General features: G+C 39.7%; 1 protein-coding gene across 1 annotated transcript in view; it reads right to left on the bottom strand.

Annotated features, from left to right (window-relative positions):
* The window catches only part of pth2ra (parathyroid hormone 2 receptor a), a 90,721-nt gene extending 72,707 nt beyond the window's left edge, over positions 1-18,014 (bottom strand). The window contains exons 1-3 of the mRNA XM_069663501.1: positions 17,980-18,014; positions 15,718-15,820; positions 1,818-1,923 (exon numbers count right to left, since the gene is read on the bottom strand). Coding sequence (XP_069519602.1) covers positions 1,818-1,923; positions 15,718-15,820; positions 17,980-18,014 — 244 coding nt within the window. The remainder of the gene's footprint in view (positions 1-1,817; positions 1,924-15,717; positions 15,821-17,979) is intronic.
* Between the last annotated feature and the right edge of the window lie 2,779 nt (positions 18,015-20,793).

The following is a 20,793-nucleotide window of genomic DNA, read 5'->3' as shown; positions in this document are numbered from 1 at the left end:
TGATAACAACTACATAAATGAGAAAAAGAAACAAGGCTTCAAAAAGCTGCTTTCCCTCAAAAGAGGAGAGGAAAAAGAGACAAAGAACCTGCCTGTGAGCAGATTATAGGTCCATAGTGTATGTTATCACAGTACCTCAGAAACAGGGCGACGGAGCAAGACTAAAGTTTGACTAAACACTGAAACAAGTTAGAGAAGAATCAGCATAAAGCATAACTGTATTTTTATTTGGCAATGAACGGTTAAATCTATGACGAGAGTGTTTCTGACTGAAGCTATACCCTGCTTAGGCAAGTATTTGTTTTTCAAATATTTTAATAGAAAAGTTGCTGGTGCATCCAACCACATATTTTTCATTGTTTGCCATTTGACTGAAGTGACAAGGAGGCACCTGCAAGCAATATAAAGTAACTGTCACATTGCTTAACACATAGGCTGCTGTAAACATTTTATTTGCTTAACTTAAAATTACCAAGAAAAGTTTTAGCAACTTTTTCAACTAGTCTGTACGAAATAGCAAATCCAGATTTAGCTGGATTAGGATGGATATACTTTATGAACTCACAAGCTTTGTAGCATTCACTAAGAATAAATGGCACAACTAAAAGAATTGTAGCTGTAGTAACATACGAGGCAAAATGATACTCATTGTCCAAGCCTTACCCAAGATAGCATTATATTTCTGTTCGGCCTCATTCAGCCTGTTAAAACATACTGTTTGAGAATACCAACAAGTATGTTGTGCTAATAGAATCTGCCAGAGACAGCTGTCATTTTAGCCAACAAGATCGAGGGTTTACAGTTGGAAATGAAAGGACTGTGTCTTTCATGTGTCTTGAACGACACAATGACTTGACTATAAATCAAACATTTATACAGAGGGCATTTTAAAGCAGGCATACTGAGAGCACCAATCGCACCCTGATGGTATTACCAGCCTAATCATGCATTCATGTAAAATAATTCAAAGTAAAAGCAGTAAACTTTACTTTGGGGAAGCTGGAACCACATAATGTTTTTATGTGAAAAAGTACTTAATGACTTAAACAAAACATCATATTTTCTATACTTTTCATATAACCTATGTTTTATCTAGTCTATGTATCTGGAGGCTTTACCGGCAGGAGAGGCTGTCAGAGCGGAGAGAGTCAGGGCCCGCAGAGCATGTCGGAGAGTACACATCCAGGGAGGTATCTTTCAACTTCCTTAATCATATGCTCCTCGTCCATTGCGGTGTTTTCAAAGCAACAGAAATAGACATAAAACTGGGTGTCTGACAGCTAAATAGCTCCTCATTTCACTACAATATTGTGGCAGCTGGCTGGCTGAAAGTTTGACATTGAACGCACTGCTGATATAGGCATGTGGATTGTTTACATTGTGTAATAGTACTGCATATGATTCTGCATGGACAGAGAGCATCTGATGTCAGCGCTTGTGGTTAGGTTTGGTTACTACGACTTCACGAGTGATTGACGTCCATGACTCCTTTCACTGTTTCAGTGCTCTTCCTCCAACGGTCGCTCATTTGGAGCGGAAATCTGAAGCAGCGGTGGCAATAATTTTGTGGCGGTGGCCCACACTCCTACAATCAAGATGGTCTATTGTATACATCCTCTGTCAAATGACATAAAACAGAGTGCTTCAACACACATTATTTACCATCTGGCTAAACTGTTCTTAAATCTAATAAATCTGTTATTTTAGCACTTGTAATGGTCTCCACATGAACAGGAAAAAAGGCTAATTAAACCAAATGAGCAGAATTGTGCAGCATTTTACAAACATGTTAAATTCTGTCAAGGTTTTTATTTTACCTGTGGATCCTGGGTCAATGTTGGAGAGGTTCTGGTAGCACTGCAGTTTTATTTCATAAAGGATGTACATCTGCTCCTGTGCAGAGAGAGGACCATCAAACCCCATCTGTGAAGCACAACAGACAAGAACAGTGGAACAATATAAAACCATGCATAATGTTACAATGATCAACAGCACAGCAGGCAGTGAACTTTACCAACCTATACCCATAAAAACAAGAAGGTGACAGAAATGTAAGCAGCGTGACATCGGTCAACATGAGGCAGGGTAGTATGACTTGCTGCTCTCTGCTCTGGTGAGACTGTTATTATAGTCTGTTGAAGCACTTATGCACCAGACTGTGCTGATGTTACAACCTGCTCTGCTGCTGTCCACTGTGATTAACTGTTTGGATAGGGCTGTCCGCCCCCAAACAGGAGAAGAGCTAAATAGTGAGCATTTTTTAAATAGATATATACAGGATCCTCACTTACTGTGAGTGGAAGGCTGATATTTTCATTTCACAGATGAAGGAAAAAGCCATTTAAGTCATGATGCTACAATAATGGAGGGGTCAGTAGCTGATGAAAGACAACCACGTGCATGGAAGATGGCATATTTAATCATATCAACCCAATGGAGACCATGAATTTAGTAACTTTCAAGGGAATAGTTATTGGTAAATTTCAGGACATCATCCCGCTGCACCAGGTCCCTGTACCTTTCAGAATTTATCCATGCGATCCAAATGTAAAAACACCTTTTTCATTCATTGGATCACAAAACTTCCTGGAGAAAAGAGGTTAAGTCTGTCAGCTGGAATAAACTCAGGGACGAACTCAGACTTGGTGGTTTTCCAGACCATTAAATCTGCAGAAAAAAGTTTCTCAGAGAACTTGCAAAGGTTTAAATACAACATTTCCTGTGCTGCCAAGCAAAACGCTTCTTGGAGCTTTAATGGAATTTGCACATGTTTAAATTAGGCAATAAGCTTTACATTTGGGAAAACTGTCCCCTTTCTATGCAAATAAGCCTCATTGCAAAAAGTCCAATTCCCAAGCACCAGCTCTAATTGCCACAGGCCGTCACAGGGAATTACTACTTATTACTGTCTGCAGAGAGTCTGAGGTAACTGAACCGCTGTTTACACGCAGCATCCCACCTAGACTTTCCTGTGGCAACAATTAGACCTTTGTGGGACCTTAAAAGGTATAATAAGTAGGATTTTCCTTGAATAATAAAATATAGACTTTTACTAATATAAATCATCACTTATGGGCCTCTATACATGTGTGTGCAGACCCTTGTGAGACCCTTCCCTCTGCATCTGTTCTGTTGTTTTGATTTTTCAGGGGACGTTTTCAGGAGGGGGGCCGTTGTGGTTCCCTGAGCCAATCACAGCATATAGGTGAGCGTGGGAGTGGTTCAAATTAGCAGCTGGGCCCCGTTCAGACCGGCGAACATGGCGAAAGAGTTGGCCTTCTTTCTGTTGGTCATCTAGGTGCCTTAAACTGGGTAGGTAAGCTAACGGCCAGTTAGCATGCTAGCGCAAAGGTAGCCGGCAGTTAGCATGCTGGCGCAAAGGTAACTGGCAGTTAGCATGCTAGCGCAACCGTAACCGGCGGTTAGCATGCTAGCGCAACGGTAACCGTGATGCTGTTGGTGTTAGCAGGGTAGGGTGGGTGTGTTCTCGTACGAGAGAGTGAGCTTCTGCTGATGAAGAAGTTTGAATGTGTTGTTGACAAAATAAATATGATATTAATACAGTCTATTTGACAATATTATTATAAACATGCACAGGCACATAAAGGAATGCTTTTTTCATATGTGTCTGGAGCGTTACTCATGACGGGGATGGAGTGTTACTTTATCTGAACAGCCTGCTCTTGCTTGCTTCAGGGAGGAAGCCACCTCACAAACTGCGTAACTGGTATTACCTCTGTCAAGTCCGGGTTTCACAATCAGTTGAAAAATGAGCTCCCCTCCCAGCTCATCATTTAAATGTGGATAGAGCCTAACACAGTTATTATGAGAGCATGGCTCTCACAGCAGAGAGCGGAAGCGTTGACAGCTTTTCTCTGAAATCAGAAGAATAGCTCAAATTACACTGAGCTACAAAACTTTATGGGTATGATTGCACTGTAGCACAATATCCTTTGTGAATCAGGCCTTTTGACAGGCCAGATAATAGTTTAAAATGATGCACCGTTAATTACGGTACCAGCAGTTCTTTTTAAATTCTTGCCTGAGTCTTAATTTTAATTGAAAGCAATGAAAGACTTTAATTTGGAGAAATGAAATGTCCATGGATTACACATTTTTCCTTTTCAAATTACTCTTTCAGAATAACTACTCTTTTTTTGTTTTACTTTTGACTGTTTCCAATCATTTTATTTATGGTTAATGATTTCCTTTGGTTCTAATACCCAGCTCTATTTCTCTCCTTAATTTCACTTGAAGTAGTACAGCTGACCTATGAGCAGACACTGCTTCGTCATATCAAGATCTGCAAATAAAGTTACAGATTGTTTTCACTCAGTCTCTGGGATTAAAGTCCCTTGATTGCAGAAATCAGGGACATTTTGTCAGGTAAAGCTGTACTAACAAACACAACAGTTCAGACAACATATCAGCAAATACACGTCTGTTCAAGTGTTGTGTTAATTTTAACTACATAGATGCACAGATAAAAATGAATAAAGACATCATTATTAATGCATGGTTTCTAACTGGTCTGCGTGTCGAGAAGAGTTGTGTTTGTTGAACCAAGTCAAGTTTATAGATAGATATAGGCTAGATAGATTCCCAACACACATATAAGCAGATTCATCAGGAAACATCAGGAAATTAGCAAACTCATATTAACACTGTATATAAACCAAAGCATATAAACCGAAGTTAAGGACATATTGTTTGATTAAAGAGAGTTGCCATAAAGAGCTTTATGTCACCCTGAACCTAACCCGAGCACAGAGCTTGTTTTTCATATCTGATGAATGCAGGCTTCAGTATCTATTCACACATTAACTATTTCAATTGGCTGAGTTTGTGTTAAAGGCTTTCCAACGGCGTAGTAGGACACTTTATGTTTGATGTTTTTCATACTTTATTAGACGTTGTTTGATATATTTTGAGGTGTAACTGTTCTTTTGTTCTCATTCTGTCTTCGCTCTTGTTTGTTTTGTTTGTAGTGTCTTGTAAGCCCATGTGGGCTGGGAACATTTTTGTGCATGACACCATGAAGTAAACCAATGACTAACACTGTCAGAATTGATCCCAACTCTTTTCAAGTGTCTATATGGGTCCTCACCATTAAGTGTTAATCTCACTCTTTTTTGAGAGCTAATTTAGTGTAATTATTGACTCTTTTTGGAGTTAAAATGTAACACTTTTTAACACTAACCAGTGTTAGTTTTTCTCAACACTTGTATCTATAGTCGAGCTGAAACAGCATTTCAAGAGTATCTAGCTTCCATATCGTGATGTATTTCCGAGTGAAACAGGACGTGCAGGCGGGACATATCTTTAGAGGGATTTGATTTGATTGTTGAGAAGTGGGCGTAGACAGACGTTCTCCACAGCACAGTAGCTAGCTAACTGGCCGAGCGTTCTTGGTGCTCTGCGGCTAAATGTTGCAGATTGATTGGTTGAAAGTGTTTGGTGCTAACTTACGTAGGCACGCGTGAAATTGAGTTTACCGGAAGAAAAAATGATCGGATTTTGATATAAGAATACGAAGAAATTGATTTTCTGTATTATATTTTTTGCCTATATTGTCAAATAGATGCACAAAATTACCGGGGATGTGATCTAAAAGGATTAAAATGACATTTTTCATTTCACCTCGACTTTAAGTCTGTCACAGGACTGTTTGTTAACTATACAAGTGTTACCCTCATATTAACACTAAGGTGTACATATAGCTCTTCTGAATTACAAAAAACCACTTGGAATATAAAGTTTTATTAAATAAAGAGGTCATGTTCTTTTTACAGCTAAATGTATTAGCAGTCGCACATGCAAGTCACACACTTATACATTGTTGAAGGGACAGGGGTCAAGGCTGGAGGTAAACCCCCACCCACGCACCAAACTAGCAACATGAGTGCAATGTTCAAGCACAAAGGCATCAACAAACACACTGCAACTCAACACTTTATATTGTAACACTTAACTATAAGAAGGTACATAGCTCAACTCCTTAACAATAACAACAACTTCATGCTAACAGCCCACAACGGAAACACAGCTTCAGTTAGTGTTAGCTTAGCTACGTAGCTTAGTCAATAGCTCAATAGGAAAACATCAAATGTAGCTCACTAAAATGTATGAATAAGCTACTAAAGTTATCACTGGTTAGGGTGGCTAGTAACAGTGTGGTGGCATACATGATGGCTCACCATTGAAAAAGACCAGGTGCCAGGTTCACTTCCGAACGTAATGTTAACAGAAAGTACCGAATTTGTGTCACAGCCAGGTTCGGATTTCAGAGCAAAACCTTCAGAGTTAATGTTGCAATGAGCAATGACACTTACAGTTGACAAATAGTTGGTGTCAAAACCGAGTGACAAAACTGTGAGTTAAAACAAAAGGGATTTGAGTTTGTCTGGATTTTGATCAACTCTACTGTTGCTCAGAGAGCTCATTTTATCAAAACCAGAAATTTAACTCTTCTCAATTTGCTGTGCAGACTTGACATTTTTAAGAGATAAGCAGAAGAAAAAGATAAAATTATAAAGTTTTTTAAATTCAAAAGCAAATTCTTTCAATAATTATTCATAATTCCATGAAGACACAAAAATTATGTTTATATTAAAGATGTTGGAGAAGGTTTATACTTAAAATAGTCAGTTTTGTCTTGAAGCACAAGGCAGAATGTGCTTACTTCTCCAAGGTATAGAAAGAAAGCTACCATCTTAAACCATTTACACGCCCACTTGTTCCCCATAATATCTCTGTGTCTTCTGTGCAGCACAAGAACACAAAACCTAATCAACTGGAAGGAATGTTACTGGGGAATGTAATCCTGGGAGCACCCACAATTCCTCCAAAATGTAATAATGAAAAACTCTATAAGCTTAATTGTTTGGAGAAAAGACCTGCGTAATGAGATAGGAAGAGAGGATGAGGGGAATAGAAAAGAGAGTAATGAGTAAGGTTTTAATTACAGAGATAAAGGACAAACTGTTGTTTCTTTAAAGTTATCGGGCACAAGTTTGAAGGTGTTTTTCCACTTGTCTTGCCAACTTACAAATAAACGTATTAAACAAGCTGTCAAATTACTAAATTACTACTAGATAATGTTGACAAGCTGCATTCATCATCACTGACTGCATAATGCCACATGAAGTAAACTCTATTTCATATTTCAGGTAATATTTGATATGATGCCAAATGCCAAAAACACTTGAATTCACTGACTTTCACGTATGTGATACAAAATATGATCTATGGACAGACACTTAAACATGTCATGTGCGTTATAAAATAGATGATAAAGTAGCAAATATGATTAAATGTGTTAGGCTACGTTCAGACTGCAGGCAAATGTGGACCACATTTTTTTGCTCATATGTGACTCTGGTCTGTTTTTTTCATGACGCTGTGTACAGCACAAATCCATTTTTGCAATGCCACCTGAGTCTAAACTGTCATATCGGAATTCATGCGACTTTTACGTCACTCTCGATCGACATTCGTCACAATTCTGCGCTGGCGGGAGTCAAACTGTAAAAATAAAGATGGAAGACGGCTGTGATGGGGTTAGTCAGTGGAGGGATAGTGAGATGTTAAACCTCATATAGTGTTGGATGACACTTCAGTTCAAGCCAAACTTGAGGGGTCGTACCGTAACCGGCACATGGAACCGTAAACGCTGACTTCCATGGCACTGGTGTTTGTTTACGTACGACAGCGTGCTGCACGTAGTTGTTAGTGTGTTAGTAGTGTTATTGTTCTTTAGCGCATGCCAATCAGTTCAGGACCGTGACCAGTTCACACTGCAATCTGATACTGGCCACATTTAAAAAATAATGTGAACAGCCAAAGAAAAAAAATCAGATCTGAGCAATAAATGGGAATTGAGCACTAAGGCTTGCAGCGTGAACGTAGTCACTGAGCAACAGCTGCCTCTTGCATACATGCTCCAACCATAACCCTCCCACCTCATCCTCAGCCCTTTGCCCCCATTTTAGCATTTTAAAAACCATGCAGTGGTTGGAATTAGGCTCAGACCTGTGATTAAGGTTGTATTTTAAAAATAGCCTCAAGGCACACTATTAATGCTTCAAAATGCTTTGCATCCGGATGTTTCCAGATAATAGTTGTTTTTTCCACAAGAATGGTAATTATTATAGGAAAAAATGTGAAAGCAAATTTCCTGTCCCTCATGGAGTTCTGGGATGTATTCATATGCAAAAATAAAGATGCCTAATGGCATACCACAGGCGTTATTTCAAAGGAGTAGTCAGGGAGCTGATTTTGGTCATGTCGGTTTCATTTGCATGTTTAGAGATGAATCGTGAGCATATCTAGTTTTAGAAGCATACTTTTTGCTTTGGACTTTCTGGCTTTACCAGGCCTGAGGACCAGTTGTGGTCCCAAACTGTATGGAGGAGACTAAGTGGAGACTTACAGAAACAGAGGGGCGAAACAGAGAGTGATTCAGATTTAATGTGCTATGTCAGAACAATCAACATCTAATATTTCAACAGCACAACTGCTGATAAGCAATTTCAGAACCATGGACTGTGCAATATTTTGCCCGAACCTGAGTGAAAAGAAGGGAACAAGGTTGGGCGGACTGAAGTATGAGGAACCACAGAACAAAGGCCGATACATACACTATTTAACAATCAGAAAAGCAGACGCAATGAACAAAAGCAGCAATAAAGTGTGCTATTTTTTGAAAAAGGCCAGATAGCCAACATCTCATGATCTTAAATTTCATTTCAAATGATAATTGTAGCTGAAATTAAATTTTGAATGTCAAATTACCAAAAAACTACAACATTCCCCCACTGCTCCTGCTCCTTTTGCGTTAGTGTGCCTGACTCGTACTTTATACCCTCATTTAGCCTAGGGTTGTTAAAATTTTTGGTACTTCAATACCATGTGTTTCAAGAGGATACATGCGCCATTATTTTTGTGTTCCATAGTACTAAAAGCTATCGAAGCTTTAAAAAAAAACACATCTACGAGTTACAGTTTTCAACCCAAATCTGTCGTGACTGAGCAAAAGAGAGAGAGCAGCAGTGGTGAAGCAACACAGAGAGGACGTGGAGCGAGGGAGCGCCGTCAATGAAAACAAACAGAAACAGAAAAATAAGATGTCATTTCGGCTTGTTTCACAGTGGTGACGCTTTAAACAACAAATTAATTCGCTCACACCTCTGCACAACTCCGCAGGAAGGTACAGGTATGTCTGTATCTCTCTGAGCCGCCCTCCCTTACACCTGCAGTTCTTATACGACACAGAAGACTGTTAATACCCAATTACCCAATTTTTGGTACCTCAAGTTATTGTTTTGTTGCTGTGGTATTGAAAGTGGTATCAAGTAATGTTCTTTTACAAGTATCACATCAAAGTTTAAAATTCTGGTGTCGTGACAACCTTAATTTAGCCAATTACACACGAGACATCTTGCTAACTACACAACTCGAACAGACAACACACGTATGCGTTTTCAATTTAGAGTAATAGGTTCACTCAGTTCACACGTACACACACGCTGAGAGAGAGAGAGAGACTGGAATCGGTCATGATCATTTTAAATTATCTCCTGACTTCTCAAACAGATTTCAGATCTATACTTTGTGCCATTACAAAAAAACGCAAGTGGATCAAAAATACAGCAGACAACTGCAGGCAGCCAAATAGACTGCAGTGCCTAACAGTGCCAGTTAATCTCTCCTCCCTGCCTATTTTCATTATGAAATCATAGAGGAAACATTTGTGGCACCTGCACAATCAGGAGGCATTTTTACACCAACACATCTAAAAGGATTAACAGTAGATAATCAAATACAGACAAGGATTCACCTCTCAAATAAGAGGAGGCAGATGTTGCTGTTCCAGTAATAGGCTGAACAGTTGTCACAGTGCCCTGCTTCAGAATCAGTTTGTCAAAAGAAGCTATAAAACCTTGAGATTTCTCCGTCAGCTCAAGGGCCCTTGATAAAGTGGGGGAAGAGGCTTCCAGCTCTGGTTTGTAACCTTACACTGCACAATCGATCACGTGACATAGTTTCCCCAAACTGCTAAACCTCAAGAAGGTCAATTATCTATTTATATACACAAATCTTTAACTGTCAGGTTTTTCATTCAGTTTTAACGCTCTTTTGTGATGCAAAAACTGTACCGACTCAGATCTCAGCCACAGAGCCTTGGTAGTCTTTACATTACCTGGCTCCAGACCTCTGAATTATTCCACGTTTGACTATTTTTTTCAGCTATTCAAATTGCTCTTGTGTTTAGCCATTGAACTCCAATTGGAGAAACCAACCACATATCAAATCTTAGTGGGTGGGCATAAGAAAAACAAGCAAAATCTCCCTAGCCCCCTGGATAGCTGTTGTTGAGAAGGAGAAGTGTGTCACTTTGAAGTAAATACTAACCGAAGCTTTTTTTTTAAATGAGATATACCACAACTTAAAAAGTAAGAGCAAAAGATCAACAACAGGAACGTCAGTTTGGAGAGAAATAGGAGAAACCGCCAACAAGAAAGCAGTAACAAAGAAGAAGCTCCAACAAGCTAACATGGGTAAACATGCAGGTGGGCGGCTAAAAGCAACAGTGGGAAAGCCAACCTACAATACACCAAATAAGACTGAAAATATTAGTACATCTTGTACTATATGTCATCCTTCCCCATCTGATCAAAAAGTCAAATATACAGTAAATTGTTGACGGAAATGGTGCCAAAACCTGCTGAATAAAACAAAAATAACAAAATAACAATGAAAAATCAAAAGGTATGAAATAAACTAATAATAATAATATTTTTTAACAAATACATACAATGAATAAATAAATAAATAAATACCTAGGGCAATTGTTAACAGAACACAGACAGACCACAGAAAACAACACACAAGCAAAACACGTTAGTAAATGAAAAACATTACAACCACAAGATGGCCAGTGATACCAAAAAGTATGAACGGATCACTAAGTATCATCAACATATAGATAAACATCGAAATAGTGATAGCATTACTTATAACAAGAGCATTTCATCTCAAGGTAAGAAGACAGCATTTTTAAACATAGTAATAATTCCAATAATTATTCCACTCTGCAGGAGCTTCAAACCTAAAAGACTTTTTGCTGATTGTTTTCTTAGCATGAGGGACAGAAACACAATAACTCTGAGTGGAGTTCCTAGTGTGATAATTTGAAGTAAAGGATACAAAATACTTTCGTAATATGATAATTAAAATGAATGCATTTAAATAGAAACTGAATCCAGTGCATGTGTCTTCTTTAACTAAGAGGTGGCCATTTAAGTGTGTCATACATTGTACAATCATAAGTGAGAAAAGGACATCCAAGGACAAATCTGCAGAGTATACTGTAACACAGTGAGTAAAACAGTTGCGAGAACAGAATAGTACATTAATACTGAAGTTGACTTTGCGCAAGACACAGTCAGTATGTGACTTGAATGAGAGTTCAGAATCAAGCCAAACATTTTATAGATAAGACAAGATATTTAAATGTATCAACTTTATGGAGAGTGGTGCCATCATTACAGGTAATTACAACGGGGCCAGTTAATCATTGGTGAGTAGGCTAAACACTGTGATGACACCAAACATTTACAACAGTGGAACCATTTTGTTCCAAGGAAACTGACAGAGACACAAAGCAAAGACAAAACTAGCAGTAGAAGCATTGCTGTACCAGACAACTGCCGGGAGATGCCGACTAACGTAAACCCTGAGTGGGAGTAGCCACCTGAACATCAGCTTCGGGGTGTGGTCCATATCAATAATCGCCTGGATGAAGTTGAAAAGTTGCAAAAGAATATGTGGATCCGACTGCACTTAAACTAGGCGGATGTTACTGATGTGTGTATGCTGTTTTGAAACTGTTCCAAAGATAGACTGCAAATAGCACATCCATCGCCCAGTGCCTTCTTGCAACGTTGTTTCATGAGCAGAAACACAAAAACAACTCACACAAAAGTATTACTTTAACACAAATGTGCTAGTATATGTACCAGTGTGCACAGGTCCATTAGTGGAACAGAAAGATACAGCTTTCACTTTTCATGCTTTTTACCGCTGCTACAGTGTGCCAGAAAATCTGAGAGCAGCTTGAAGTGTCAACATCTTTAAAGGTCTTTAAAGAGCTGGTCTAGACCTGCTCTTAATTAACTGATTGCTATAAACATAAAATTGTTTATAGATATTATTTCCTTATTTTTTCAACAAATTTTACTGCTTTTATGTTGTAATTATTAAATCATACTAATCATTCCTCTCCATTTATATTCATTCACATGAGTCCCAATCTCAGATCCCATCAGCTATAGTCTGGAGACGATATAGCCGCTGGGGACACCGCAGAACGAGCCGGGCGGTAAGCGATAAACGACTTCCCGTCAAGACTTCCTTTGCAGCGTGCTGCATTGTTACAGAAAGAGAAACAGTTTTCAAAAATTCAAGCTTAGTCAGGTCTGTCCTCAAGAGGAGAGAAACCTTTACAATGCTCGTTTGTTGAACGGAGGTCAAATCGATCTGATGCATTTGAGGAAGTCGGGAAATCTGAATGCTGAACGGCATTCGTGACACAGCGTCAAGGGAATTCATCTCAAGTTAAATTTTAGATCTAGAACAGATCGTTAGCTGTTAGCATGTCGGTTTATTGAGATTAATAAGAAGCTAATTCGTTGTCAGATCGCCGATGGGAGCCAGAATGTCATTACTGTGGATTACGTTCCGCCTGCTTTTGCTCTCCTCACTGACTGTTTTTCTTGCATACGCCACAGCCTGCTGATACGTGATTGGTCAATATTACTCGACTACAAGTGTAGTTCAAAAGGAAACCAGAACACTTGCCTTCCCAGAAATCCATGCCCCTGCCTACAGATTCTACTATGTAGACTATTCTAGTATGCAGAATCTGTAAATAGAGATTAATGGGGTCCCAGTCCCTGCAAGATTAAAAAAAATGCTTCAAAACCTCACTGCAACAACAAAGATAAGAGGTGACAGAGTTACTGCATGACTGATAGACTTTGAAGAAGGAGCTCACATCAGTGGAGCGGAGTGGCGCCTCAAACATATAGCTAACTATAGGACCAGCTACACACAGCTGCACAGCCTGCCACCATAAACACACAGCTCACTGAGCAAAGACCTTCCACCTGCAGCACGCTGCTCCAACTTCACCCAGGACCATCATCTTGTAACACCATACCAAATCCCAAAGTAAAATCATGCACCTCACTTTCATCTGCCAGCTGTCAGCCTGTCAGCCAAAAACAAAGATGAGCCAACAAAATAAATCAAAACCTTGATTGACTCAAATCGAACTTTCTTAAAAGAGGAGCAACTTTTTTCTGCTCACAAATTAAATACAATATGGTGTCAGGGAACAGAACATAAAATAAAAAACTGATTCATTTATAGAGAACTTTTAAAATCTGCATTACCATTTTTTTTTTTCAAATTTAAGACCATACAATCATGAAATGTTCAAAAAATGAAGAAAAAATGACTTAAAAGATCACTGACTCAGTCAACCTGATTTCCTCAGGCAGATAATTCCAGAGCATCTAAGCCTTGTAGACACATTGTCCCTTGTAGTTTTCAGCCTAGCATCTGGAACAGACTATAAACCTGCTGAAGTCTGAAACAAAGCCCCTTGATCTGCACAAACAGTATAAACTGGGGGGATCGAGTCACATCATTGTTCACACGGGCACTAATGGTCTAGGTAGACAGCAGGAGACAGTGGCTGAATCTGTGGAGATGGGGCCACAGAGGACAAAGAAAGATGATATCTTCCATCCACACATTGCTATATGTACCCACACATACAAACAGGACCTATAGATGTGCAACAATGTATGGAGAGATGTCAGAGCGAGGGGGCTGAAAAAAAATCCACCCACCCTCAGCATTCACAGCTTCTATAACCACCTCCACCTTCACAAGAACGATCTCCGCGCCTTTGCTCAGACACTTAATGATGAATCCTTAAAAAGAAGCTAGGGTGGAGCCACAATGAGCAACAGACTGACTCCATGTCATCATCTGCAATCATCATACAGATTGGCTCCAGTGCAAAAAAGTTCCAGAAAGCAATTATAGAAAACTTTTTGGAAACCAGTATTACCAGCAGTAAAGAAGGAGGTATTTAGAATAACATATCTGTGTCTACAGCTCATGAATTCCTGCTGAAGAAATCTAGCCGACCCCCCCAAAACAAAGAAACCAATTAGTTTGATAAGGAATGACAACATAAAAGAGAACTTAGGAACCTATCAAACTAAAAGCAGAGAGACCCAAGCAATGCAGAATGCAGAAGTACACTTCTTTTACTGTGACATGCTCAAAGAATGCAAGCATACACCAGAAAGGTTAAGTATACTCAAAATAAACTGACAAGAATCAGGGAGTGCATACAAATCAGGCTCTGGGAAAGACGTAGAAATCTCAACAGAACAAATACTGGAAAAATTTAAGAAAGCAAACAGAAAAAGTTGGCCAGAAGGAATCCTAAATGAGAGCGTGAGACACAGGTTAAATTGGCTGTACTTGTATTGTTTTGTGTGATGTGTAGTTTATTGCACAGATGTCACTCTTAGCTGCACTATTGCAGGGCACATCTTTTCCTGCAAAAGCTTCAGGTTTGATTGTTCATCTAGTGCTTTTTTTATTAGTGCTGTTTTATGCCCGTTTTAAATCTTCATACAACAGATTTGTATCTATATATATATATATCTATCTTCATTTTTACTCACTCTAACTGACTCTGACATTAAGCATTTTTATATATTTGAATAAACCATAGCTCCAGAGCTTTTTCCTCACTCATCATATTCTATGATTTGCAATGTCATGGCAGCTCAATGTGGTTAGTCGTTGCAAGGTTTTCCGACACTGTATCTCTTTTATCCTGTCCTTTTAGTGCCCCTGATGCTGAAGGAGCTGTCCGTGGTGCTGAAAATGCAGGAACGCTTTTCTGCTGACAACCATTTAGAAGCTTACACTTATTCAAACAGCTCTCATTCACAGGTCGGTGACTAATAACCCCAGCGGTCTGGAGATTCTCTTATTCGAATGTGTGTGTGTTACACTCTTTCATGTGCACCTCATTACAGCCAACATTTAAAGCAAGCATTTGAAATCTAAATAAAGTACTTCTACCTTTGAAATTAGGTTTTTGTTTCTGAGGAGCAGGGGATGCAGCGATTAAGTGAGGTTAAGGTTTTTAGAAAAACTATAAACTGTAATCACAGCCAAATTTTGCTTTCAGTAATACATCACAACAAAACATATGACTCATGTAACGTTTGTGCACTATGACCACTTATCTGTACTTGTTGCTCATATATCTAGAAAACAACACCTCAAAGACACTATTGCAAAAACCACATCTACCACACTGAAGATGGGGGGAAAAAACTATAACTTAATATTGAAATATCAGTGGTCTGTCTGACTGTTGCTATGCTCTGAGAGAAAGTGATGTTACCTAAATTGAAGTCCTTATGTGAATCCTAGCTTTTTTTTTCCAGCAATCATTTCAAATTTCTATTAGGTTGCATGCTTTGCCTGTTAACACAAATGGAAGAGAGTAACATTATAGGGCACGAATATCATCAGCAGCAAAAATAACGACTTCTATAGTTTCAAAGCGTTTAACTCGCATAAAACAATTGTAGATGTAGGCTGATGTTTCCTTACCTGTGCGTCAACCGAAGCCCAGCAGAGAAAAAAGTTTAATATCCACACGAACAAGTCCTCAGTTTGTCGGTCTGTCTTCATCTCAATCAGTGTAAAAATAACACTACGCGTTTTTACAATTGAATTCGCGCAACCTCATGCTCGAGATAAACATCCCCTCTGTTCTTGGAATGTCATTGCCAAAGAGCTTCACATTATTAAAAAAAAGTTTCATCACAACTTTTGGTCCAAAACTGAGCTTCCCAGCGCAGTGGGACTCATACGGCAGTGGGCAACATCGGACTACAAACTCCACGTGGTTTACCCATTCAGGTCCTGCTCCGGTACACGCAGAGAGGTTCTCAGAAATAAAAACAGTGACATCACGGCCACTGCAGAAGCAAAAAAAGAGTCCCGGACGCCCTGGAGATCTCCGTGATGTGGCGCGCGGGGACAACAACCATGCGCTCAACCAGGATAAGAGGGGGGAAATGTGAACACTCAAGTGCACTACTGAAACATCCCCTCAGCCTACGCGCACTCTCCCACAGTGTTTGACGGTGCGTAAAGGCTGCCTCTTATGTGCCTTGTACCAGACGCCACCATGTGATTAAAATCTTCTCTCCGCACACGTATGAAATCACAGCACGCGCGCTGTTGATAAATGGCGTCGCTTGTGTCACTTTTGGCAGCAAAGTGTTCACGCAGACTCACGTTTTCAAACATATGCCTGTATCGTTCATTAGAAGGTGTTTTTGAATTACTATTTCTATGCCAATTTTTAGTCAACCAAGTGCGAATCTAGTTTATTTACTTCAATAATTACACTCTAAAAATCCTAAATCCCACTTGATTCATTAGTAACAATAAAGTAATATCCTATCTTTGTGACTGTATTTTAACGTATCATATCCCCATGACGCTGGGGGTAAGACCTGTGTAATTCATACCCTTAATTAAACATTAAAAATTAAATATTAAAATGGATATTAGACTTATATTATTAACCACCTTGGAGCATCTTAATTATTATGTTAACGCAGGACTGACAGAATATCATCTTTCACAGTTGGCGAACTTGTTAGCAAACACTTGACTACTTACACGTTTAGCAGAAAACGCAACTTCAGCGAACGACCACGTGAGGAAAGAAGCTCGCTTAGCTAGCCAAGTCACATTTCCCATGTTCTTAGCGCTGCTTATTGGTCTCCAACTCCCGACAAAACTACTGTTAAATGCTTCATTAATGTACACATGCTACTGGTCAAATGCCTTATCTGTTTAAAGTTTGGAGCTGAAGCACGTAGAGTACACTGAGCTTTTCGAGCATTTTACTGCTCGTTCTGAAACCGGAAACGACGCTGTGAGAGCGACGAGTCAAAAACAACAGTACAATTGCATGTGGACAGCTTGAAATGAGCTGAAAGATGTCATTATTCTGTAAAGCTGAGTAGAGACGTAAAGTAAAGTAAGAATTTTCTCATTAATACAAGAAAGATACACCCATAAGAACATGTCATCACATTTTCCTTATTAAAGCTCCTGTGCGGAGTTTTTCGCTGGTTTTGAAACAGACTTATTCTAAATACTCTTTATGAGCTACAAAAGCAAACCAGGTCATCAGCAACAAGACTCTATTTCTCTATAGTTACTTTTAATGCCTGAAACGTGTTAGCGGGGGCCGGTCTCACACGAAGCGATTAACTGCACTCTGCCTTCGTTTGCTTGAGGCGATACATACGACTGTTAAAGCTACTGTGAGGAACTTTTGGTTTGTGTTGATTTGGCGCCCCCTGTGGACAAAGCTGTGCTGTCTCTTTGCTGATTTCGTCCTGTACAAGCTTAAGTGGTTTTTAACAAAAAATCTCACCCTGCTTTCTATTAAGGGCATTTTTTCACAGCTCATCAACCACAGGCGCATCCAAGAACGCGCAGGGGGTGATTGAGTTGTTATCGCCTAGGAGTTGTATATGCAACAGCTGTCAATCAAGACAAAAACACCCTTTTAATAGCATAAAATAAGTAATTAAAACTTTCTCAGAAAAAAATCAACACTTAGACATAAATCAGATAAGAACTAACTGCAATGACAGAAACAACATTATGCGTGTACTTCCCATCTGTGTACTGCAGCCTATCAGCAGGGGGCAATTGAGATATTTTGGCTTCACTTTAGAGATGTCGTCCATCTTTTATACAGTCTTTGATAAAGTTTATATTTTTTAAAATATAGGACATGGAGCCATACCAACAAAATATGCTTTTACATTCCACTCCACTTACAGTATAACAACATAGCTGATGTAAAGCAGAGCCATTGTTGCGCGATTTGTATGTTTGTTTTTATTTTATTTTTGTAGTGTATTCTTTCGGTCAGTATTTTTAGAGACCATGATGCTGAAGGAGCTTTCCATGGTGCTGACAAGGCAGCTTAAAGCAACAGCCAATTCAAACCATGGAACAAGCATTTGAGAGACACAAGGCTGCCAGCTCATCACATTTGCGCTCTAATCAGGTTGTGGGAGTTGATGGCGCCTCACCTATTAGCACAGATTATAGCGAGTATAATACTGACAAACAGTCAGCAGTAGCTCTGGCCGAAAAACAGGTCCCTGTTCACCTCCTCTTATTTCATCGAGTGTGAATCTCTTAATTGCGTTGCCCAGCATGTACCACAGTGCAACCGTGGGCAGCGCCTGTCTGGTGACTCACGAATGAGCTTATGCATTAAGCACATACATCCCAAACATCACACCGTGTACAGATCCAGATGGTAAATATTGATGGCATGCAGCTGTCAAATTGTAATGTGTTTGCCAGCATTGAAACAGCATATAATGGGTGAAAAATAAACCACTTTACAACGGTATGTTAGCAGAGTAACAAAGGAGAGGGGAGACAGAAACAGACAGCTGACAATGGAGACAAATGGTAAATCTAATATAGAAAGACTTTGTGATTGTATTTATGCAGCACTAATGCAGGGGAGTATGCAATCTCTCTCAGTTTAAATAGGCTGTGATTAGTGTATGATTTTACACCCAAATGCTTATTTTTCCCTGCTCAATTAGTGGAAAAAGGTCTTCCACTTATATTTTCATGAGCTCTCTTCGGCATTCCTCTAACACGTCCTCACAGTGCAGAAGCGATGGCCTTGGTGGGTTCCATCTATGCACCCCATCGACACCAAGTATGAGAAAGTGGCTCGAGTGCTCATATGTAACCCCCTGTTGCCATGCTCATGTAGTACAGATCTGAAAATGTATTGCTGCTTTCTCAATACAATTACACATCTTTGTTGACATTCAATGCTGTTGCTTATTTTCTGAAATCAATGGAGGACAAAAAAAGAAGACAATTTTTATATTATACTTGCATTGATATAGATTTGTTCTTGTTTCCATAGCTGCCCTTTATTTTCATCCACCAGCAGCCGTTGCCAGTAAAAGTGCGGCCCTCAATTTTTCCATCTTCCTTTCTTCAACTGATTAAATTAGCCCCACAGCCTTTACATTCATTGCTGAATACCATGTCCTATATATTCTTGTATCTGATATATTCATTATCTCCCTCCCTCTGCTGCTTAAATAAAGTGTACCTTCATAATCGTTCATCTCAGAAACGTGTCGCCTCAAAGCGAGCTGGTGTCTTGACTCGAAATGTTATAAAGCTGGACACGTGACTTGGCCTGTGAGTCAGAAAGGAACAGGAGAAAACACAATGTAATTTTGAATGATGGTTGGTTTATGTCAGTGTGAAATTGCTGCATACAAATTGATGATTAAAGGTGCCACTGTTTGGTTCTACAAAGGTACTGGAAGCTTTTCTTGAATTTTGTGCTCACAAGCTGATTTTATTTTTCAGCTGTTTCCTTTTGAGCAGTTTGCTTATGGAGCTGCATAGGTATGGAGAGGATACATGAGAGAGCATCTTAGCTCTGCTTAAGTCAAAAGCCGGTGGTTCTAATCAGAATAATGTACTGTTATGCTTTGTGTTTCCCATCCAAAAAGTCTAAATTGTTGTTTTATTCATTTTTTAATCAATTATCCACCTAAAATTGATTAATTTTCAGCTCAGTTTGATAGCTAATTATAGTTTTATTGCACAGTTATAGTTTAAATCAACAAAATTAACAATTAACAAGTAGCTCCCTACTGGTTTACATTAAATTACACACTGATCAGCCATAACATTATGACCACCTGCCTAATATTGTGTAGGCAGGTGGTCAGCCCTGATCCATCAAGGCATGGACTCCACTAGACCTCTGAATGTGTGCTGAGGTATCAGGCACCAAGATGTTAGCAGCAGATCCTTTAAGTCTTGTTTGTTGTGAGGTGGGGGCCTCCATGGACCGGACTTGTTTGTCCAGCACATCCCACAGATGCTCGATTGGAGATCTGGGGAATTTGGAGGCCGAGTCAACACCTTGAACTTATCGTGTTCCTCAAACCATTCCTGAACCATTGTTGCAGTGTGGCAGGGCGCATTATCCTGCTGAAAGAGGCCACTGCCATTAGGGAATACCGTTTCTATGAAGGGGTGTACTTTGTCTGCAACAATGTTAAGGTAGGTGTTACGTGTCAAAGTAACCTCCATAAAAATGGCAGGACCCAAGGTTTCCCAGCAAAACATTGCCCAAAGCATCACACTGCCACCACCGGCTCGCCTTCTTCCCATAGTGCATCCTGGTGCCATGTCTTCCCCAGGTAAGCGATGCACACTCACCCAGCCATCCACATAATGCTCATTGCTCATTGCCCATTGTAGGCGCTTTTGGCAGTGGACAGGGGTCAGCATGGGTACCCTGACTGCTCTGCAGCTATGCAGCCCAACACGCAACAAACATAAACTTTTTCAGCAATCTGAGCTTCAGTATAGCTCCTCTGTTGGATCGGACCACACGGGCCTTCGCTTCCAACGCCCATCAGTGAGTCTTGGCCGCCCATGACCCTATCTCTGGTTCACCAGTTTTCCTTCCTTGGACCACACCCCACAAGAGCTGCAGTTTTGGAGATGCTCTGACCCAGTCGTCTAGCCATCACGATTTGGCCCTTGTCAAAGTCACTCACATCCTTACACTTGCCCATTTTTCCT

Source organism: Semicossyphus pulcher, unplaced genomic scaffold (genome assembly GCF_022749685.1).
Source record: "Semicossyphus pulcher isolate SPU_LCO1_2020_fin unplaced genomic scaffold, fSemPul1.0.p SCAF_15, whole genome shotgun sequence".
Lineage (NCBI taxonomy): Eukaryota > Metazoa > Chordata > Actinopteri > Labriformes > Labridae > Semicossyphus > Semicossyphus pulcher.
This window is presented reverse-complemented; position numbering and strand designations above follow the sequence as displayed.